Below are 17,151 nucleotides of genomic sequence, written 5' to 3'. Positions count from 1 at the left end.
CCATATGACTGCATCATGTTAGAATCATTTCCAACTAGATATAAGGTTGGAATTAGGGCCACCATGAGTCAACATTTTTTGCATGTTTTCAAACACCTATAACTAGATACATTAGAATCTCCTGGAACATTTATTAAACCAAGATTTCTAGGCTTTTCTTCATCCTCATTAAATCAAAGTCTTTGGGAATCATACCCAGATGCCTCTGACAAGCAGCAGCTATAAAGCCACTATTGTGGAGTACATTTACTCCCTTACCCAGCTATTTTTAATGCATGATAAAGCTCAGGTTTGGTTTGGTTTTTTACTCTGACAGTGCTAGAGTGTACTTCAAACTTTCTAATACATCCTTTGTTCTCAATAGATTTTGAATTTTATCAGAGTCCCTATAGATAAAGATGAATGAGTATGCCTGAAAATTGCATCTTAGGAGAGGGGCACAAGTAATCACATAAGAAATGTCTTTTCTAATGCATTTGGGACAGAGAAACTGTGTACAAAGAAGCAACACATCAGATTTCTATAGATCTGAGAGAGTGATTAGACTAGTATTTGGGAGTCAATAAACGTTATGAATATATTCAATGGAGTCCAAAGTATAGCTGTATTAACAGTAAACCTGTTAATACATATTCCTCCAGTGGCCAGATATTCCCCACTTGGACTATTAATGAGACTGTAAATTTAAAAGCATTTGAAAATGTGCTTTGTGTTCAAGGATTATGGCTTTGTGCTCTTTTTCCAGATAACTAAAGCATAATCCTTTAAGTGCTGACCTTAAAAAATAATTAAATTTTCCTTGGACCCACAATTACTGAATTACCTGAATTTCCCCCTTCAAATCATTAGTCCCTTGTAGCTGTGTTTCCTCAGTCTCCTCCTTGCTATCAGCTGTCACTTAGCATCTGTTCTGACAAAGGAGGAGTTCTGTAAGAACAATTCTTCCATTGGATGAGGAGGGGCCTTTCCATGGAAGACCAGTGCAGGTGACCTAAATGAGTTCTAAGTAATAGGGCCAGCCTACAAGTGAAGCACAGCACCCAGGGTGCTATGTCCCCATCTCAGCACCAAGAACAAATTTAGAAAAGACGTCCCCTTTTGAATAACTGCAGTTTCCCCCTTTTCTTCACTCACGCGAGTGGCATTTCTCTTTGTCCACTATTCATCCTGCCATTGTGGATGGAGAATTTAAAAGAAAATGGTTGACTTTTTAAAAGAGTGTGCTTATACTGAGCTTAAAAGGGATCTCCATTGTTGACATGTGATCATGACTTCTTTGGGAAATTTGAACTCCCAGAGGTGGATTTGTCTTCTGGAGGATGTAAAGAGGCATAAAGCTATTATGTTTTTGGCCCTAAGTACAACCCATAATTGTGGGTCCTTAGGAATTCTCATTTGTGGGCTTAAAATATTACATCGTATACTGCATTCTATTTTATCTTAAGGATACATAGGAACTCTGTGACATTTGGTTTTTCAGCTGTTACAGCTATTTTCACATCAGTAAAGGCAGGATAACCCCTGCTTCCTAAGATTTTGGTGAGACTTGGAATTTTGGAAAACACCTCGTATAACAAATAGCAGTCTCCTAATGATAAATTATAACTCAGAGCACCAAGGGGAGGACAATTAAAAGTGTAAATAGGCAGTATGTATTTTTAACAACTCAGGATAACTGTTTTTCAGCCCCTCGGGGCTGGAGGTCCAGAAGGAAAGTGAACATTAGGATGCTGTGGAGTTGATAAGAGCTGGTCAAGTCCTGTAAGCAAATTGGTAGGGTGATTTCTCCCTTGTATACGGGAGAGATGGCATTGTCAGCTCATGCCTGTGTGCAGAGCAGAAGGCCAGCTGCACTATGTGACCCGGACTTCACCTCATGACATGAGAAGTAGCTGATGAGTGGAGTGGTGACCAGAGAATGTACATGACCTGGTTCTAGGGGAAGGGCTAAGAGGTAAAGTACCTAGCAGGAGGGCACTGGATGGGGCACTGTCCCTATGTGCCCCAGCAATATCCCCTTGCCTGGACCACTGACATCCTTAAACATTCACAGCCAGTACCATCTTGTGCGGTACTTTGTTTCTTTACTCTTCACACCACCTGTGAGCTCCCATATAAAATAACAATGCGCCAGGGGCCCTTTTTTAAATGAAAGCTTTCCCATTGATAAAAATAACATGGGATTGTTATAAACAATCCTGAAGGATTCAGAAAAAGAAAACAATCCTGAGACCTGAGAGTCAAAGACAACAGCCCTGTCTTGATGCCTGCAGTGCAAATCCGTGCTGGGAAGGACTCCATGTGTGTTATTTTGTAACATATGACATAAACCACAGACCTTCCTAACTAGGAACTTGAAATGATCCTTTGAAGGAAGATAATTAAAAACATGTTATCTGCAGTTTTGTCTCACTGTAAATAATTTATTAAAAATTAAACACATGAGTCAGCGTCATCGATAAGAGTGTATGATTTGTGTTTTAGTTATGCCACCTCATCTGAATATGCAGATAGTCACGGTGTGGTCAGCAGGGCTCCATCAACACCAGTCTGCCTCAGTGTTCTGCAGGCAGGCATGACCAGTGCAATTATTAGAGAAGTCACAACAGTTTCACTTTTATGGCTATCAAAATAGTATAAATAACCATATATATTAACATCAAAACACTTTTTCACCAGGAAATAATCTTTTTTCCTGGGGAATGAAATGTGCTTGTATTTAGTCAAAGCCTCATAAGTATATTTAGAAGAAAAAGAACAAAGGTTAAGCTGACTTACTCTATAGCACTTAACATTGTTGGTAGGTTCTGTGACTTTAAGTGAAACAACTATAACAAAACCAATTTTACCACAGGCTAATTGATGTAAGTGAAAGTTAAGTTCCTAGGGCATCTCATCAGCACTACCATGAAATGACATCGAACAAAAACAACGTTATTTGAGGGCCTGCTTTACATACACACCATGAGGAACGATCCTTTATGCTTTATTATTTTATCACCTTCCTTTCTGTTGTCACCTTTTCCCCCAGGCCCAGATTATATCAAACAGAGATTTCAGGAAGGTGTAGATGCTAAAGAAAATCCAGAAGAAAAGGTACCAGAAAAGCCACCTACACCAAAGGAATCTCCTCATTTTTATCGCAAAGGTACAACACCCCCAAGGTCTCCTGAGGCAAGTCCCAAACAAAGGCACTCTCCTCAGCCGTCCCCACAGCCTGCAAGGAAGCAGAACCCCAGCCCAGGGGCCAGACTCAACCGAGACAAACAGAGTGTGGCTGATGAGCAGGTGACAGCCATCATCAACAAGCCCTTGATGTCAAAGGCTCCCTCAAAGGAGATGGGAGCACTTGTGCCCCAGTCTAAGTACTCTGGCCGCCACCATGTCCCCAACCCCAGTAATGGGGAGCTGCATTCTGAGTACCATGGCTATTACGTGAAACTGAATGCCTCCAAGCACCCTCCAGAAGACATGCAGGAAGATGAAGGATCCGGCCACTCTTCCTCAGCACTGATACACAAGCCGTCACCCAACAAGTGGAATCCCCCTAAATCTGTGACAAAACCAGTTGCCAAAGAAAGCAAAGCTGAGCCAAAAGCGAAGAAGTCTGAACTTGCTATACCAAAGAATCCAGCGAGCAGCAATTCATGCCCTTCTTTGGAAAAAGAAGCCAATTCGGTAAGTTGTCTAAAACGTGTTGTCTCTTCCTTTCCTCACTCTGGTTCTTTCAGGTAGCAGCATGGGGTGACTTGCACACTGATGACAACTAGGCTTGCAAAAGTACTGACAACACAGGGCTGCTTAGAGCAGATCTGAGCACATTTGTAGCTGGAGACAGGAAGGAGCTCTCTGGGCAGGAATGCCTCCATGTTCACTCAGCCAGCCACCCACCCACTTAGACATCATTCAGGTAGGTTAACACACGACCAGCTTGGACGGCATTGTGTTTTAGCAAGCCTTTCCCAGCACTTCCTGGTAGCTTTGTTCAGACTTCTATAATAAAAGTACTATAGATTGAGTGGCTGAAACAACACATTTATTCCTCACCATTCTGGAGACTGGGAAGTTCCAAGGTCAGGGCACCAGAAATTTGGTGCCCAGTGAGGACCACTTCATGGTTCATAGACCACAGGCCATCTTATCTGTGTCCTCACACAGCTGAGAGAGAGAGAAAGCATGCTCTCTGCCTCTTCTTTGTAAGGGCACTAACCCATTAGGAGAGCTTTACCCTCATGACCTAAAATTACCTCGTAAAGACCCCATTTCCAAATGTGTAGCATTGGAGATTAGGGTTTCAACATATGAATTCTGGAGGCACAGAGACATGCAGTCCATAGCAATAGCTAACTGCCTGATGGCTGCAAAGAAATCACAGCCGCTTTTAGAGCTCAAGCTAGGAAGAGGAATCCACCACCATTTACTAAGTTATTAGCCCACCTTTTGACTCCCCAAAACAGTCAGCACTGTTAGACAAAAGAACATTTTCTAACTATTGTGAATTATTCTCATAAATATTTAGTTTGGATTTTACATAAAGCCAGGCTTTGCAGCTAGAATATTTTTCTTTCTCATATGCAAACTGAAAATTTACATTGATCTTCTAACTGCTCACAGTGTTTGTGCTCCTGAAATTTCAGACTTCTGGTAGATGCTGGTTTTAGTATCAGTCTTGAGCATTTAAGGTTTGTGTTATTCAACCAGAAAGCTTTCAATTATTGATAAATCTCAAATGATATTTGTTAGTGATATATGGAATTCATATTTTATCAAGTTCTGTAGAATTTATAAAATCTGAAACTGAGTAATTTTGGTTAAAGAATTGAACAATCTATTCATATGCCTTTGGAATAGAGGTGTTGCATGTTTATCCTAGCTTAGGGAAGAAGCCACAGCCAACCCAATATTTACTAGTAATTTCAGAGACACATTTACATAAAGGTGTGCATTAGTGTCTTGGTCAACAAGAATATAATACAATCATCAGTTTCTTTTTATAGTCTGTTTAATTTTCTCACAGGGTTAAACAATTGAAATTCATCTTTTTAATTAACTTATGTTTGAAATTTCTTAGGTTTGTTGACTGTGCTAATGTGTATAAACACTGGTTCCCACCCTTTTTTCCAAATTCTAATCTTCTTAATTATCTAAATATACATTAATCATATTAACTGGATTAACTTTCTGAGTAAACCCCCGTAGGGATAGATGGTTTTCAAAACAAATTAACTTTGAGACTCTGGCTGTTTAGTAAGCACTCTTTTTTGTTTTAAGTTTTAACACTGATATTTCAGTATCCTGATATTATACCTATAATATATATTATATTATCACTATTGAAGTTGTTAAATGTAATAATTCACTTCTCATTTTGTTTTCAGCATTTTTATTCACAGATTAATAAAGCCTCACATTTATATTAGTTTGCCTAATTTACAAGGGGGAAATTCAAACAATACCAAGGCCCTATAATTTATAGCTTTGGGTTCCCAGTAGTGGGGTTCAGTTGACTTCCAGAACTGCCCACAGGGAAGAATATGCCCCAGTGTCCTATAATTAGGTGAGTTACCTAGCTTTTAACCATAATAGTTTTTCTATGAACTTCACAGTCTCCTTGTTTATAAAAAGTATCCGTTTCACTGATGTGCAGAATTGTGTGATTCTTGAAGTTAGCCAAGTATCTCCCAGCTCAGTAGGTTGGTCCTAGGGTTCCCTTCCCCACCCCAAGGGATGAGCAGGATGAATAGCTCCCACCTCTGCCACCATGGGAACCAGAAGTCAGGATTGACATTGCATCTTTGGGGGAAGATTTTAACAATTAACCTTCTCTTCCTAGTAATAACTAAAAGCTGCTTTTCACATCCTGATATCTATTTTCTTTATGGAGAGTTAGGAAGTGACAAAATCAACATCAAGGTAGTCAAGGAACAACCTTTAAAACTAAGGAGTACTACATACAATTTTGAGATTAAAAGACACTGTATAAGTTAGAGGTTTATAAATAACAACTTGAAAATTCATAGAAACATTCACACTAAAGTGGACATTTGCGGGAAAACCACACTGAATCAGCTAGTGTTCTTTGTGAGCAGCTGACAGACCCCGTTTGAATCAGAATTGCCATTTGTACGGTGGCTCGCCAAACTGAAACTAGAATTTCAACCAACTTATTAAGACACTATAGGCTGGTGGCTGAGGCTGTGAACCGTGTTCCCACTCTTCCTAGGTTCAAATCCCAGCTGTGTGGTTTTCCTGGGGCAAGGTTTCTAACTGCTCTGTGACTGTTTCTTCATCCTCTATCATAGAATTGTTAATACTTACAAGGTTCCTAGCATGGTACCTAGCACACAGTAAATGCTCAAAAAATCATTGCCTGTTATCAAATTTGCTTCAACACTTTACTAGTTGAGGCATAAATAGCTGATAAATACAGTTAAGTCATCACTTAACGTCATCAATAGATTCTTGGAAACCACAACTTTAAGTGAAATGACATTTAACGAAACCAGTTCACCACAGGCTAATTGATATAAACAAGAGTTAAGTTTCTACAGCATATTTCTGGTCACAAAATCATGACAAAGCTTCTAAATAAAGATCCAAAATACTTCTAATATTAAACACTAAAATAAATGGAACTATATACATATTTAAGAAAGATGAATAAAAACAAGTACTAAAATTCTTTTCTAACCTGCTTATTGCAGTTCAGGGTCATGTGTGTCCAGAGCCTGTCCCAGAAGCTCAGAGAGCACTCACCCACACTCAGATTGGGACAATGCCTCTCACATGCACATCTCTAGGATGTAGGAGAGAACCCACACAGACACGGGGAGGACAGGAAAACTCCACATAAACAGTGGCACTGGCCAGGAATCAATTTTTTTCCTCCTCAATCTTAAATGAAACCATGTTGTACAAAACAACCTTATTCGATAACCTGCTATATTCCAATAAACTCTGACCCATCCTCCCGATCACCCTGGCAATTGATCTAGAAATCTAGAAAATCTTCTGGGTAACAAGCTAACATTTAGAGCAAATTAATTACTTGACTATGAGAATGGGGAGAAGGGAAACACTGGCAGGGATTACTCTACAATCTCCCCACCCTGAAGAGATTTGTGACTCCTGTGGTCCAGGGTTGCATATATACTCATGCGATACCACAAGTTTTGGAGGATTTTTCCACCTTGCAACTCAGGTAGGAGGCAGAGGGAGGCGTCTTGAGAGCCTTATCAGATAGACTGGTGAGAAGTCTTCTGAAAACTGCCTGTACTTTTTCTTAGCCATTACTCTAATCAGCTTCCAAGTTTATTTTGAGATTTACCTGTTATTTCTTTTGAATTGTTGTAAAACTTAAAGCATTCCTGTCAGATCATGTTCACACCACACACACACAATAAGAATAGTCACTCCATATAATTAAATTTTGTTATTAATACTAAAGTAAGCTTTGTTCTTTTATGTTTTTGGAGAAGTTTTGCATTCAACATAAACTACACCTTTTAGCAGAAAAATCCTCACCATTTAAATGAGCAGATAGTTTCTTAAAGAAAAAAAAGATTAATTTTGAGTTAGAAAGACTTTCCATATTTTGACTTCCTGCACTTTATGTTCTAACTGCCTCAGATTTTCTTCCAAGCAAGACTTGCACTTTCCCCTGCAACAGCTTCCTTCATGACACCTGTCCCAGTCAGTCTTGAAAAGCAAGACTGATTTTTTTTTCATTTTGCTATTTTAAGCAACAACTGGCCACCAGTCATATTTATGAAACTTCACCTTAAAGTTTTCCACCCTGTGCCCGGCGAGGCAGCTGAAGATCACAGAGGTCACATTTTGATATCTGCCTTATTAAACACAGCGTCACACAATTTACTTTTCTCCTGGTTGCTGTTTGAACACGTTGTTGCTGGTTTACCCTCATTTTTACTGAGTCATCTTTAAAGATAGCTTTATAAATGGTAGGATAAATGGATGTGTATATTAGAATATATACAAGATAAATATATGTCCAACAGAAAAATTTCCTCATCTTCTTTCATGTCACTGTCCTTCAGAATTGGGAATTAAATCCAGTGACCCAAGAGAGCTGAAATGATCCCAAAATTTTTAACACATTCATGAGCAAAATCTAATCAAAGTTTATAGTATTCATGGAATTTCCTTAATCTCCATGCCATTGTGATGTTAAATATCATCTGAATTATTTCCTGAGTTATGAGAGTTTCCCATATTATATGTTCTGAGTTCACCATAATTGAGAAGTTGCCTGGGTTAGTACTCTCCTAATAATTTACAACAGAAGTATCCTAAAAGAAGCACCAGTAGCTACAGAAATGTGATGTTTTTCTGATACAATGGAATCATAGGATATAAATGAAATATCATTTTAAATAAGTTGATAGGAAATTATTATTTTTAAACTAAGGCTTGTAGCTTTCAGAGGGATGTAAAGAAAATCTGTAGTGAGTAGACTAAAGCTTCATTCTACTTCTAATTTGTTCACACTGGCTGGGTAACCTTGGGCAACACACCCTCACAGCTCTGTAAAATGGAACTAATAATCACTTGTGAAGAAATTTAAAAAATAATTTACACAGGAATCTTAGTTCTTGGTGCCTGGCACTCAAAGACCTACAGTAAATGTTTTTATTTGTTTGTTTTTTCCCTTTCATTTACTTCAGGTTTAGGAACTAGGTAGTGTTTTTCCTCTTCCTAATAATCCCTATGTCAAGGGTACCCATTTCTACTTCCTCCTTTCCCTCACCACGATTTTCTAATCACCCTGTTCTTCTCTTACTGCAGTGAATTAGTCTTTCCAGGTGACATGGGTGTGGTGAACAAAGTGCCAGAAGAGAGCAGGTTTTCATTTAACATTGGTTGCCTGAATTAATTGGGCAACCCCTACATGTGGATGCACAGTGGTGAACAAGGCAGGGTCCTGTTGCTGTGGAATTCAGTCTCAGGGGAACAGCAGCAATTAATAAAAATGACAGTAAAGCATGAAGTACTGGAATAGAGAAAAATGGCACATGCACTCAGACCTCTACCAGGGAGGAGACCTCCTTGAAGGATGTGTGACCCAAGCCCTAGACCCTGCAAGAGCACAGGACCAGTGGCAGTTCCAGTCTCACTCACTAAGCCCATCCTCCAAAATTACGACAGTACAGCATTTGAGGACTAACAGTTTCAATGTTAGTTTTCTCATCTTTAAGGACAAGGCTACCCACCCCCCACCTAAGTCATGAGGCCACATTTAGAACACTTAATACTATTAAAGAATCAGACACAATTTTAATAGTAAATACCAAGGTGGCTGAGCTTGGGAAAATCTGAAAAGGTGCGTCATATAAGGCTGGTTTGTTTTGGTAAACAAGCCAACAAATTTAGGGAACCTTGGGCTATGTGATATATATTACAGCAGCACTTATCAAAATAGGATTCTGCGATTTCTTAAGTATAACAACTTCTGAAATGTTAGGGTTATAAGCAGACAAAAAAATTAGACCTAAAATAATTTCTGGAAGTGTTCAACTTCCCACTTGCAGTTTTTACTTTAAGGAAGGAGGACAGTGCCCAAAAAGATGACCAGAGAAAGCAAAAGTCAGAGAACCTCATTTTGAATTTTCCCGAAATTTTTCCTGGTAGACCTCACTGCCTAAGGTTTCACTCACACATTCTAACTGCGTTTACAAGGAAATAATTCTTCCTCGTACAGATTGTGCCTTAACAAAAAATGCACATCTACTCCACGTTAGTTCCTAACCTTGTTAGGTGAAATGTATCTCACACAGACTGTTGCCCAATGTTTTGAGGTGAATGTAGCAGATTATTTTTTTAGGTCATATTTTAGACTTAATCCTAACTGGATTCATTTTTAAGTGAAAGTTCAGAAATGGCTTCATCTAAATATGGTATTGCTATTTTTAGTTTATACCTTTTGTAACTGCTATCATTATTCATGCCTTATTTACTGCACCTGTGTTGGTTTTCTTATATTTTTAATAATTGCTTTTGTGAGTTAATTTATGTACTGATATTAAAATATTAAAGTTATGCTTGTGTTTTGTTCTATTTCCAGGGCCCTAATTCAGTCATGATTGTCCTTGTCATGCTGTTGAATATCGGACTGGCCATTCTTTTTGTTCACTTTCTAACTTGATTAGAATTAGGAAAGGTAAGAAGAGCCTTAATTTCTATATAAAAATCATGAAATATAACATTTTTTCCCATATTCAAACTCACATTCTTTTCAACAACTACATATTGTCCTTCACTTTAATTTTGGCTGTGCCTGAATGTGATTCAACATAGTTATTCAATGATACAACTGTTTCACCCTTCCGGTGAAGTCATGACAACTAGTAGTATTGGCCCACAGTTCTCCACAGTGGTGTCATTGGCCCTTTAAATGGCACACCCCTGTCAGACTCAGGCACAGGGCAGAAGGCTTGGAATTAGAATGGGCTCACGAGAGAAATGAAACTTGGAAAATGCAGCCAGAGTACCCATTCAGTTCCCCTGCGAGTGCTTTATTGCTTTGGGGTCCTCTGGGAGCTGAAGCAAGCATCCATGTTGGAGCACAAAACTTAATTATAATTCTTTTTAAAAATCTGCTGAAGTAGCCCCATCTGGCAAAGTTCTTGGCATTGGCTACTCTATCTGTCCTAGCAGAGTGTGACTAAACTGGAAATGTATGGAGCTGCGTTGTTTTGTTGTTGTTGTTGTTGTTGATGGAAGTCAACAGCTGCCTTACTATTTTACCATCTGACGTTTTCAGTAGGGAGCTGGGGAAACAAACGAGCCCAAGGAATGCGGCTGGAGGATTGTGTTGCTGCACCACCTTTCCAACATTCACTCCTGTCTCATTACAAGAACGAGGTAGCAGCATCACTCAGCAGTCTTATGCCATGACCTGCTGCTTTAACCTCTCCTGGAACATTCTGGGAGAAAACGTTGTGTTTGCTAGTGCACGACTATTTTTGCTGTTTATTTAAATATGATGTATGGTCACCTACCACGTGCGGTCCTGGCCAGATGAAACACACATGTTGCATCTCAAGGAAAATAAACAATAAAATTCTAGAGAAAATGTGTTTGTTGATTTTGACAGCAATACATTTTTTTTATGTCATTTAGTCTTCCTAAACCTTTGATGAAAGGCTGTTTATCTTTAAAATTTAGCAATTTGAAAGCATTATACCTTCCTAATAATTTAATTTTAAATATGTTTAATGTTACTGAAGTGAATTATTTATGCCCTTAGAAGGTGCTCAATTTTAAAAGCTGAAAGACAACAGAATTCTAAGAAGTCAGAATGTTGCATGGATTGCAGTAATCGGTGTTTAAAAGATTCAGTTTCATTGCTGACGTACTTTACAACCAAATAAAATCTTGTCAGTGGCTATGTTAATTCCCATGAAAGTTAAGCAAGATGCTATTAATAACTGCTCTTCTCTTCCTTTTTTTTTCCAACTGATTATTTTTGTTGAATACATTCAGGTAAAGCATAAAGCTTTGTGAAATCACTGCTTCTCAATTTTATGCCTTTTGTGTTTTTCAAAGTCCTTTTTAAATTTTATTTCACATCTTAAAGGCTTAGACATTTTTGTTTAAGTATTTGTCTTTCACAGTCCTATGTTATTATGACATAATCTGATTTTTTGCTGTTGTATAATTCATCCTTTATTACTCAGAAGCATGCTTACTTCGAGAAACTACATGGTCTTTCTAAAAGTAATTATTTAAAAAGAAATCAGGGGAGGAAAGGTTTCTGTTAAATATCTATGAAACATTACATTGTGGAGAGGGAGCTATTCCTAAATATTTTCACAACCTGCATGGTTTAATCCAGTTCTTTTTGCCTTATTTGTTACCTTTTCAATGCATAAGAAACAATTCATGTGTTAGCACAGATGTAGCCTGGATGCTCTGTCACCTGCAAGGTAGTAACCCAGTGGTGTTTTTTGCAGAAGTACAATATGTTGAGAATCCTGGGTGTGACCAATATGGAATAAAGAAGAAAGCATAAAGAGAGCAAATGAAAATTACACTTGTATATTTATTTATTTTTTACATTTTGCTTTAGCTTTTAAATTTAAGAAGTACATTTTTACCCCAAAAACATTTAAGTTCCTATGTCAGTCTCAGTACCTTCACTTCTTCTTCCTAACCCCATAGCTCTTTTCACTGGGAAAGCTGATTTTTTTAAATAAAAAACAAAATATTTAATCTTACTAAGTGTTTATTTAAAACGTGTAATGCTTTGAAATAATGGGTAACATATCTAAAGGCTATGTTTATACAGTGAGCATGTTGGTTCCATTTATAAATATATGTATGATTTATAAGCTTTTTTAAAACAAAGCCAAAATTGTTGGTATTTTTCTAAAATGTGCACAGCTGTATTTTACAAGAAAGGCTCTTTCTAATGGGTTGTTATACTGTACTCTACATTTTGGACAGCACATGAGGTCTGCCATTGTACTTAATAAAATATGACTTGTTTATTTAAAGTTTCTTGCTGTGAAAATGAACTCCCACCTATGAGTTCCTTTATTTATAATCCTTGAAACCAAAATGTATAATGTACAGTTTTCACAACTGTATCTGCTCTAATAAAAAAAAGTTGGTTATTTAAGAAGTTGCAGGTGTGTTTCTTTTGTGAGTAAATTACTGTCTGCAGTTATGTGAAATTTTGGGTGGTGGTCATAGTAGTGTTGAAAGAAAGACCAGCTGAAAAATTAACAATAGAAAAGTGGGAAGCCTTGGCTGCTGTGGCTCAGTGGATTGAGCATCGGCCTGTGAACCAGGTGTCGCTGGTTCGATTCCCAGTCAGGGCACATGACTAGGTTGCACATCAGGTCCCCAGTTGGGGACGTGAGTGAGAGGCAACCACACAGTGATGTTTCTCTCCCTCTCTTTCTCCTTTCCCCTCTCTCTAAAAATAAATAAACAATTAATTATTTTTTTAAAAAAGTGGGGAGGGGTGGTGCTGCAAGAAGCCATAGGGCAGAATGTTGTTCTACTACACCATTATTGCTTTCTATATTTCTTTCATCCTGGGCCTTCCAAATAATTTTGCAAAATAAGATTCCCAGCTCTTGTTCTTGCCTTCATTAATTGTATTATTACACTATCCAGGGTTTCAGGTCTCCTCCTGTTTTTTAAAAAAACCTCAAATTTGGAGTAAATTCCCTCTTGCATGGGTACTTTTCAGTTAATTAAAGTTTTTTGACCGTTGTGCCCCAAATAAATTAATACATTGTTATGGTCCCCACTGCTTAAGCACACTTCTGGAAGCTTAGGCCAGTGTGCAGCCACTGGGCTCCCTTTGAAGCCATTCTTGGTCCTGGTGTAGGCAAGCTGCCTCAGAGGTATAATAAAAGGGCCTCCTCCAGAACAGCTTCCCAGGGAACTGCCAGGGCACTGATAAATACCCAGATCTGTTCCTCTGGTTGAGAGCTAATATATTGGAGACCTCCATATAAATAATGCACAAAGTTATCCCCAGTAGGTACTAACAGATTTACCAATTTAAACAATCTCCCAGCAAATCCTAAAGGAATGCAACACAGAACAGGCTGTTTGGGAGCAGGCGGGAAAAGCACAGGGTGCTAGAAAGACGACTGATTCCAGATTCATATCCAAACCACATGTCTAATGGTTGCAGCCAAAGCTCTGGAGAAGACTGTTAGCTTGGGGAAAATCTGGAAAATAGTCTGCATGCTCATTTAATGCAATCACTTTTTCAAAAGTCATGGTGCGTAGGCTCCCCAGGTTCACACTTAATGCCACTTGCCCCCCTCTTTTCATGCTCTGGGATATTGTGTAGCCCCATGTTTCCAACTTCATATGTAGCTTTAGACATAGCACAGTCTGCCCATCTATGGGTATGGTTCACGAGGCTATGTTTGATTATCCCCAGGTTTGTGAAATATGTCCAACAGTTCATTCTTACTCCTAAAGTACTGGAAAGTACTTCAGTATTCTCTAACAGCTTCTATAGGGGTCAGAATAATGGGGGTAGGAGAAAACAACAAAATAATATAAGGAATACTGATGAATGCCATAAATATGGATAAACTGTTGGCTGTGGTTCTGATTGACTGTCACTCCTCTAATCTATTCCCCTGTTTTTTTTCTCTTTAAAATGGGTATAACCATAGCACTGACCTCACAGGCTGGTTGTGAGAATGAAGTGAGCTCATTTACATTAAGTGGTTAGTACAGTGCCTGGCACATAGTAACTGTTTTGTAAGTGTTAGCTTTTACTAGTTGATGGAACTAGGAAAAAAATGTTAAATGCCTATAAGTGCCTCAAACACATTAAAAAATAAAGTGAGGTCCTACTAAAGGCCTCTTTATAAGGTTTAATTATGCAACAGGTTCATGTGATGTTCTTTTTTCAGTGGTGATCACTGAGTCTTTCTCACTCTAAAACCCAAATGTCACACTTACAAACTCCCTTCCTGACATTCATGTGTGCTTTTCAGTATAGAATACGAGATGTTTGCTTTACAAAGCACTTTCACATCAATGTCTCATGAAATTCTTATAAAATTCCTGTGGAAGATTTTGTGCAGTTAAATGACTTGCCCAGGGTCCTATAGCCAAAAATTATAAAAATTTGTAATTTTGATCTGACTTTAAATATTATGCTTTTTCAATGATGTATTTTATAAAACTAAATATTTCAAAAATTTATATGGAACCACAAAAGATCCCACATAGGAACAGCAATACTGAGAAAGAACAAGGTTGGAGGAGTCATGCTACCTAATATGAAACTATACTATAAAGCCATAATAATAAAAACAGCATGGTACTGGCATAAAAACAGATACATAGATCAATGGAACAGAACAGAGAACCCAGAAATAAACCCACACCTTTATAGTCAATATTTGACAGAGGAAGCAAGCACATACTTTGGGCTAAAGATAGTTTATTCAATAAATGGTATAGGGAAAATTGGACAGATATGTGTATAGAACTGAAACTAGATCACTTTCATATACTACATGCAAGAAAAATTCAAAATGGATCAAAGACTTTAAGTGTTAGACCCAAAACTAACACTTAAAAATCCTAGGAGAAAACATAGGCAGCAAAATCTTGGGCATTGCTTGTAGCAATATTTTTGTGGATGTATCTCCTAGGGCAAGGGAAACAAAGGAAAAAATAAATGGGACTACATCTAATTTAAAAGCTTTTGCACAGCTAAAGAAACCATCAACAAAATACAAAGGGAACCCAGTGTATAGCAGAACATATTCACCAGTGATACAGTTAACAAGGGAGTGATTTCCAAAATATATAAAGAATTTATATAACTCAACACCAGGAAGACAAACAATCCAAATAAAAAAATAGGCAAGGGACCTGAATAGATACTTCTCCAAAGAGGACATACACATGGCCAACAGACATATGAAAAGATGCTCAGCATCACTAATCATCAGAGAAATGCAAATTAAAACCACAATGAGGTATAATTTCGCACCTGTCAAAATAGCTACCATCAATAAATTAACAAATAACAAGTACTGGTGAGAATGTGGAGAATGGAGAACCCTTTTGCACTGTTGTTTGGAATGCAGACAGGTGTAGCCACTGTGGAAAGCAGTATGGAGATACCTCAAAAAATTAAAAATGGATCTGCCTTATGACCCAGCAACCACACTTCTGGGAATATATCCAAAGGAACACAAAACACTAATTGAAAAGAACATAAGCACCCCTATGTTCATTGCAGCATTATCTATAATCACCAAGGTATGGAAGCAACTCAAGTGTCCATCAGTAGATGAGTGGATAAAACAACTATGGGATATTTACACAATGGAGATTTACTTGGCTGTAAAAAAGAAAAAAATTTGACCCTTTCAGCAGTATGGATGGACTTGGAAAAAATTATGCTAAGTGAAATAAACCAGTCAGAGAAAGACAAATACCATATGATTTCACTCAAATGTAGAATCTAATAAACTGAACTAACAAAACAGGGGAAGACTCATAGATGGAGAGCAGGATGACAGCTAGTTTGTGGAGGAGGTTAGAGGGTGGAAGGATTGAACAAAAAAGAGAAAAGGACTCATGGACATGGACAACACTGAGGTTACTGCTAGGGGGGAGGGGAGTATAAGAGGACTAAATGATAATAGAAAAAATACAATAAAGATTAAATTTAAAAATAAAAATACTGTGCTTTTTCTTTATATTTATATATATATATATATATATATATTTTGGTTTTTCAATTACAGTTGTCACATTTTTCCCCCATTACTCTCCCCACCCAGCCCACCCCTTCTCCCACAATCATATCCCTCCCTGTTGCCCATGTCCATGAGTCATTTATATACATTCCTTGACTAAACCCTTCCCTTATTCCCCTTCTCTCCCTCCCCCATCCCGGCTATTGACTGCTATTCTGCTCTTTGTCCTACTTAGTTTGTTTGTTTGTGTTGTTCTTTAGTTTCCTGCATTACGTGATATCATATAATATTTTTCTTTCTTTGGCTGGCTTATTTCACTAAGCATAATTCTCTCTAGTTCAATCCATGTTGTTGCAAATGGCAGGAGTTCCTTCTTTCTTTCTGCTACAGAGTATTCCATTGTGTAAATGTACCACAGTTTTTTGATCCACTCATCTACAGATGGGCATTTAAGTTGTTTCCAGCACTTAGCTATTGTAAACAGTGCTGCTAAGAACATAGGGGTGCATAAGTTTTTGGAATTAGTGTTTTAGGATTTTTCAGATACAATCCTAGAAGTGGAATCTCTGGTTCAAAAGGCGGTTCCATTTTTAGTTTTTTGAGGTAATTCCATACTGTTTTCCATAGTGGCTGCACCAGTCTGCATTCCAACCAACAGTTTAGTAGGGTTCCCTTTTCTCCACATCCTCACCAGCACTTGTTGTTTGCTGATTTGTTGATGATGGCCATTTTGAGTGGTGTAAAATGGTATTAATTATGGTTTTTATTTGCATCTATCTGATGGCTAATGATGTTGAGCATTTTTTCATGTGTCTATGGACCTTCTGTATATCCTCTTCAGAGAAGTGTTTGTTCAGGTCCTTTGCCCATTTTTTAATTGGGTTGTTTGTTTTCTTGATGTTGAGTCGTATTAGCTCTATATATTTTGGAA

At 37.9% G+C, this 17,151-nt stretch overlaps 1 protein-coding gene across 1 annotated transcript in view; it reads left to right on the top strand.

Moving 5' to 3' along the window:
• Positions 1–12,515, top strand: part of JPH1 (junctophilin 1) — a 97,445-nt gene extending 84,930 nt beyond the window's left edge. Inside the window, exons 4-6 of the mRNA XM_090283748.1 lie at positions 3,032–3,678; positions 10,082–10,177; positions 10,781–12,515. Of these exons, the coding sequence (XP_090139874.1) occupies positions 3,032–3,678; positions 10,082–10,162 (728 nt within the window). The 3' untranslated portion in view covers positions 10,163–10,177; positions 10,781–12,515. The remainder of the gene's footprint in view (positions 1–3,031; positions 3,679–10,081; positions 10,178–10,780) is intronic.
• The last annotated feature ends 4,636 nt before the right edge of the window (positions 12,516–17,151 follow it).

The sequence above is a fragment of the Furipterus horrens genome, unplaced genomic scaffold (genome assembly GCF_987537825.1).
Source record: "Furipterus horrens unplaced genomic scaffold, mFurHor1.1.pri manual_scaffold_7, whole genome shotgun sequence".
NCBI lineage: Eukaryota > Metazoa > Chordata > Mammalia > Chiroptera > Furipteridae > Furipterus > Furipterus horrens.
This window is presented reverse-complemented; position numbering and strand designations above follow the sequence as displayed.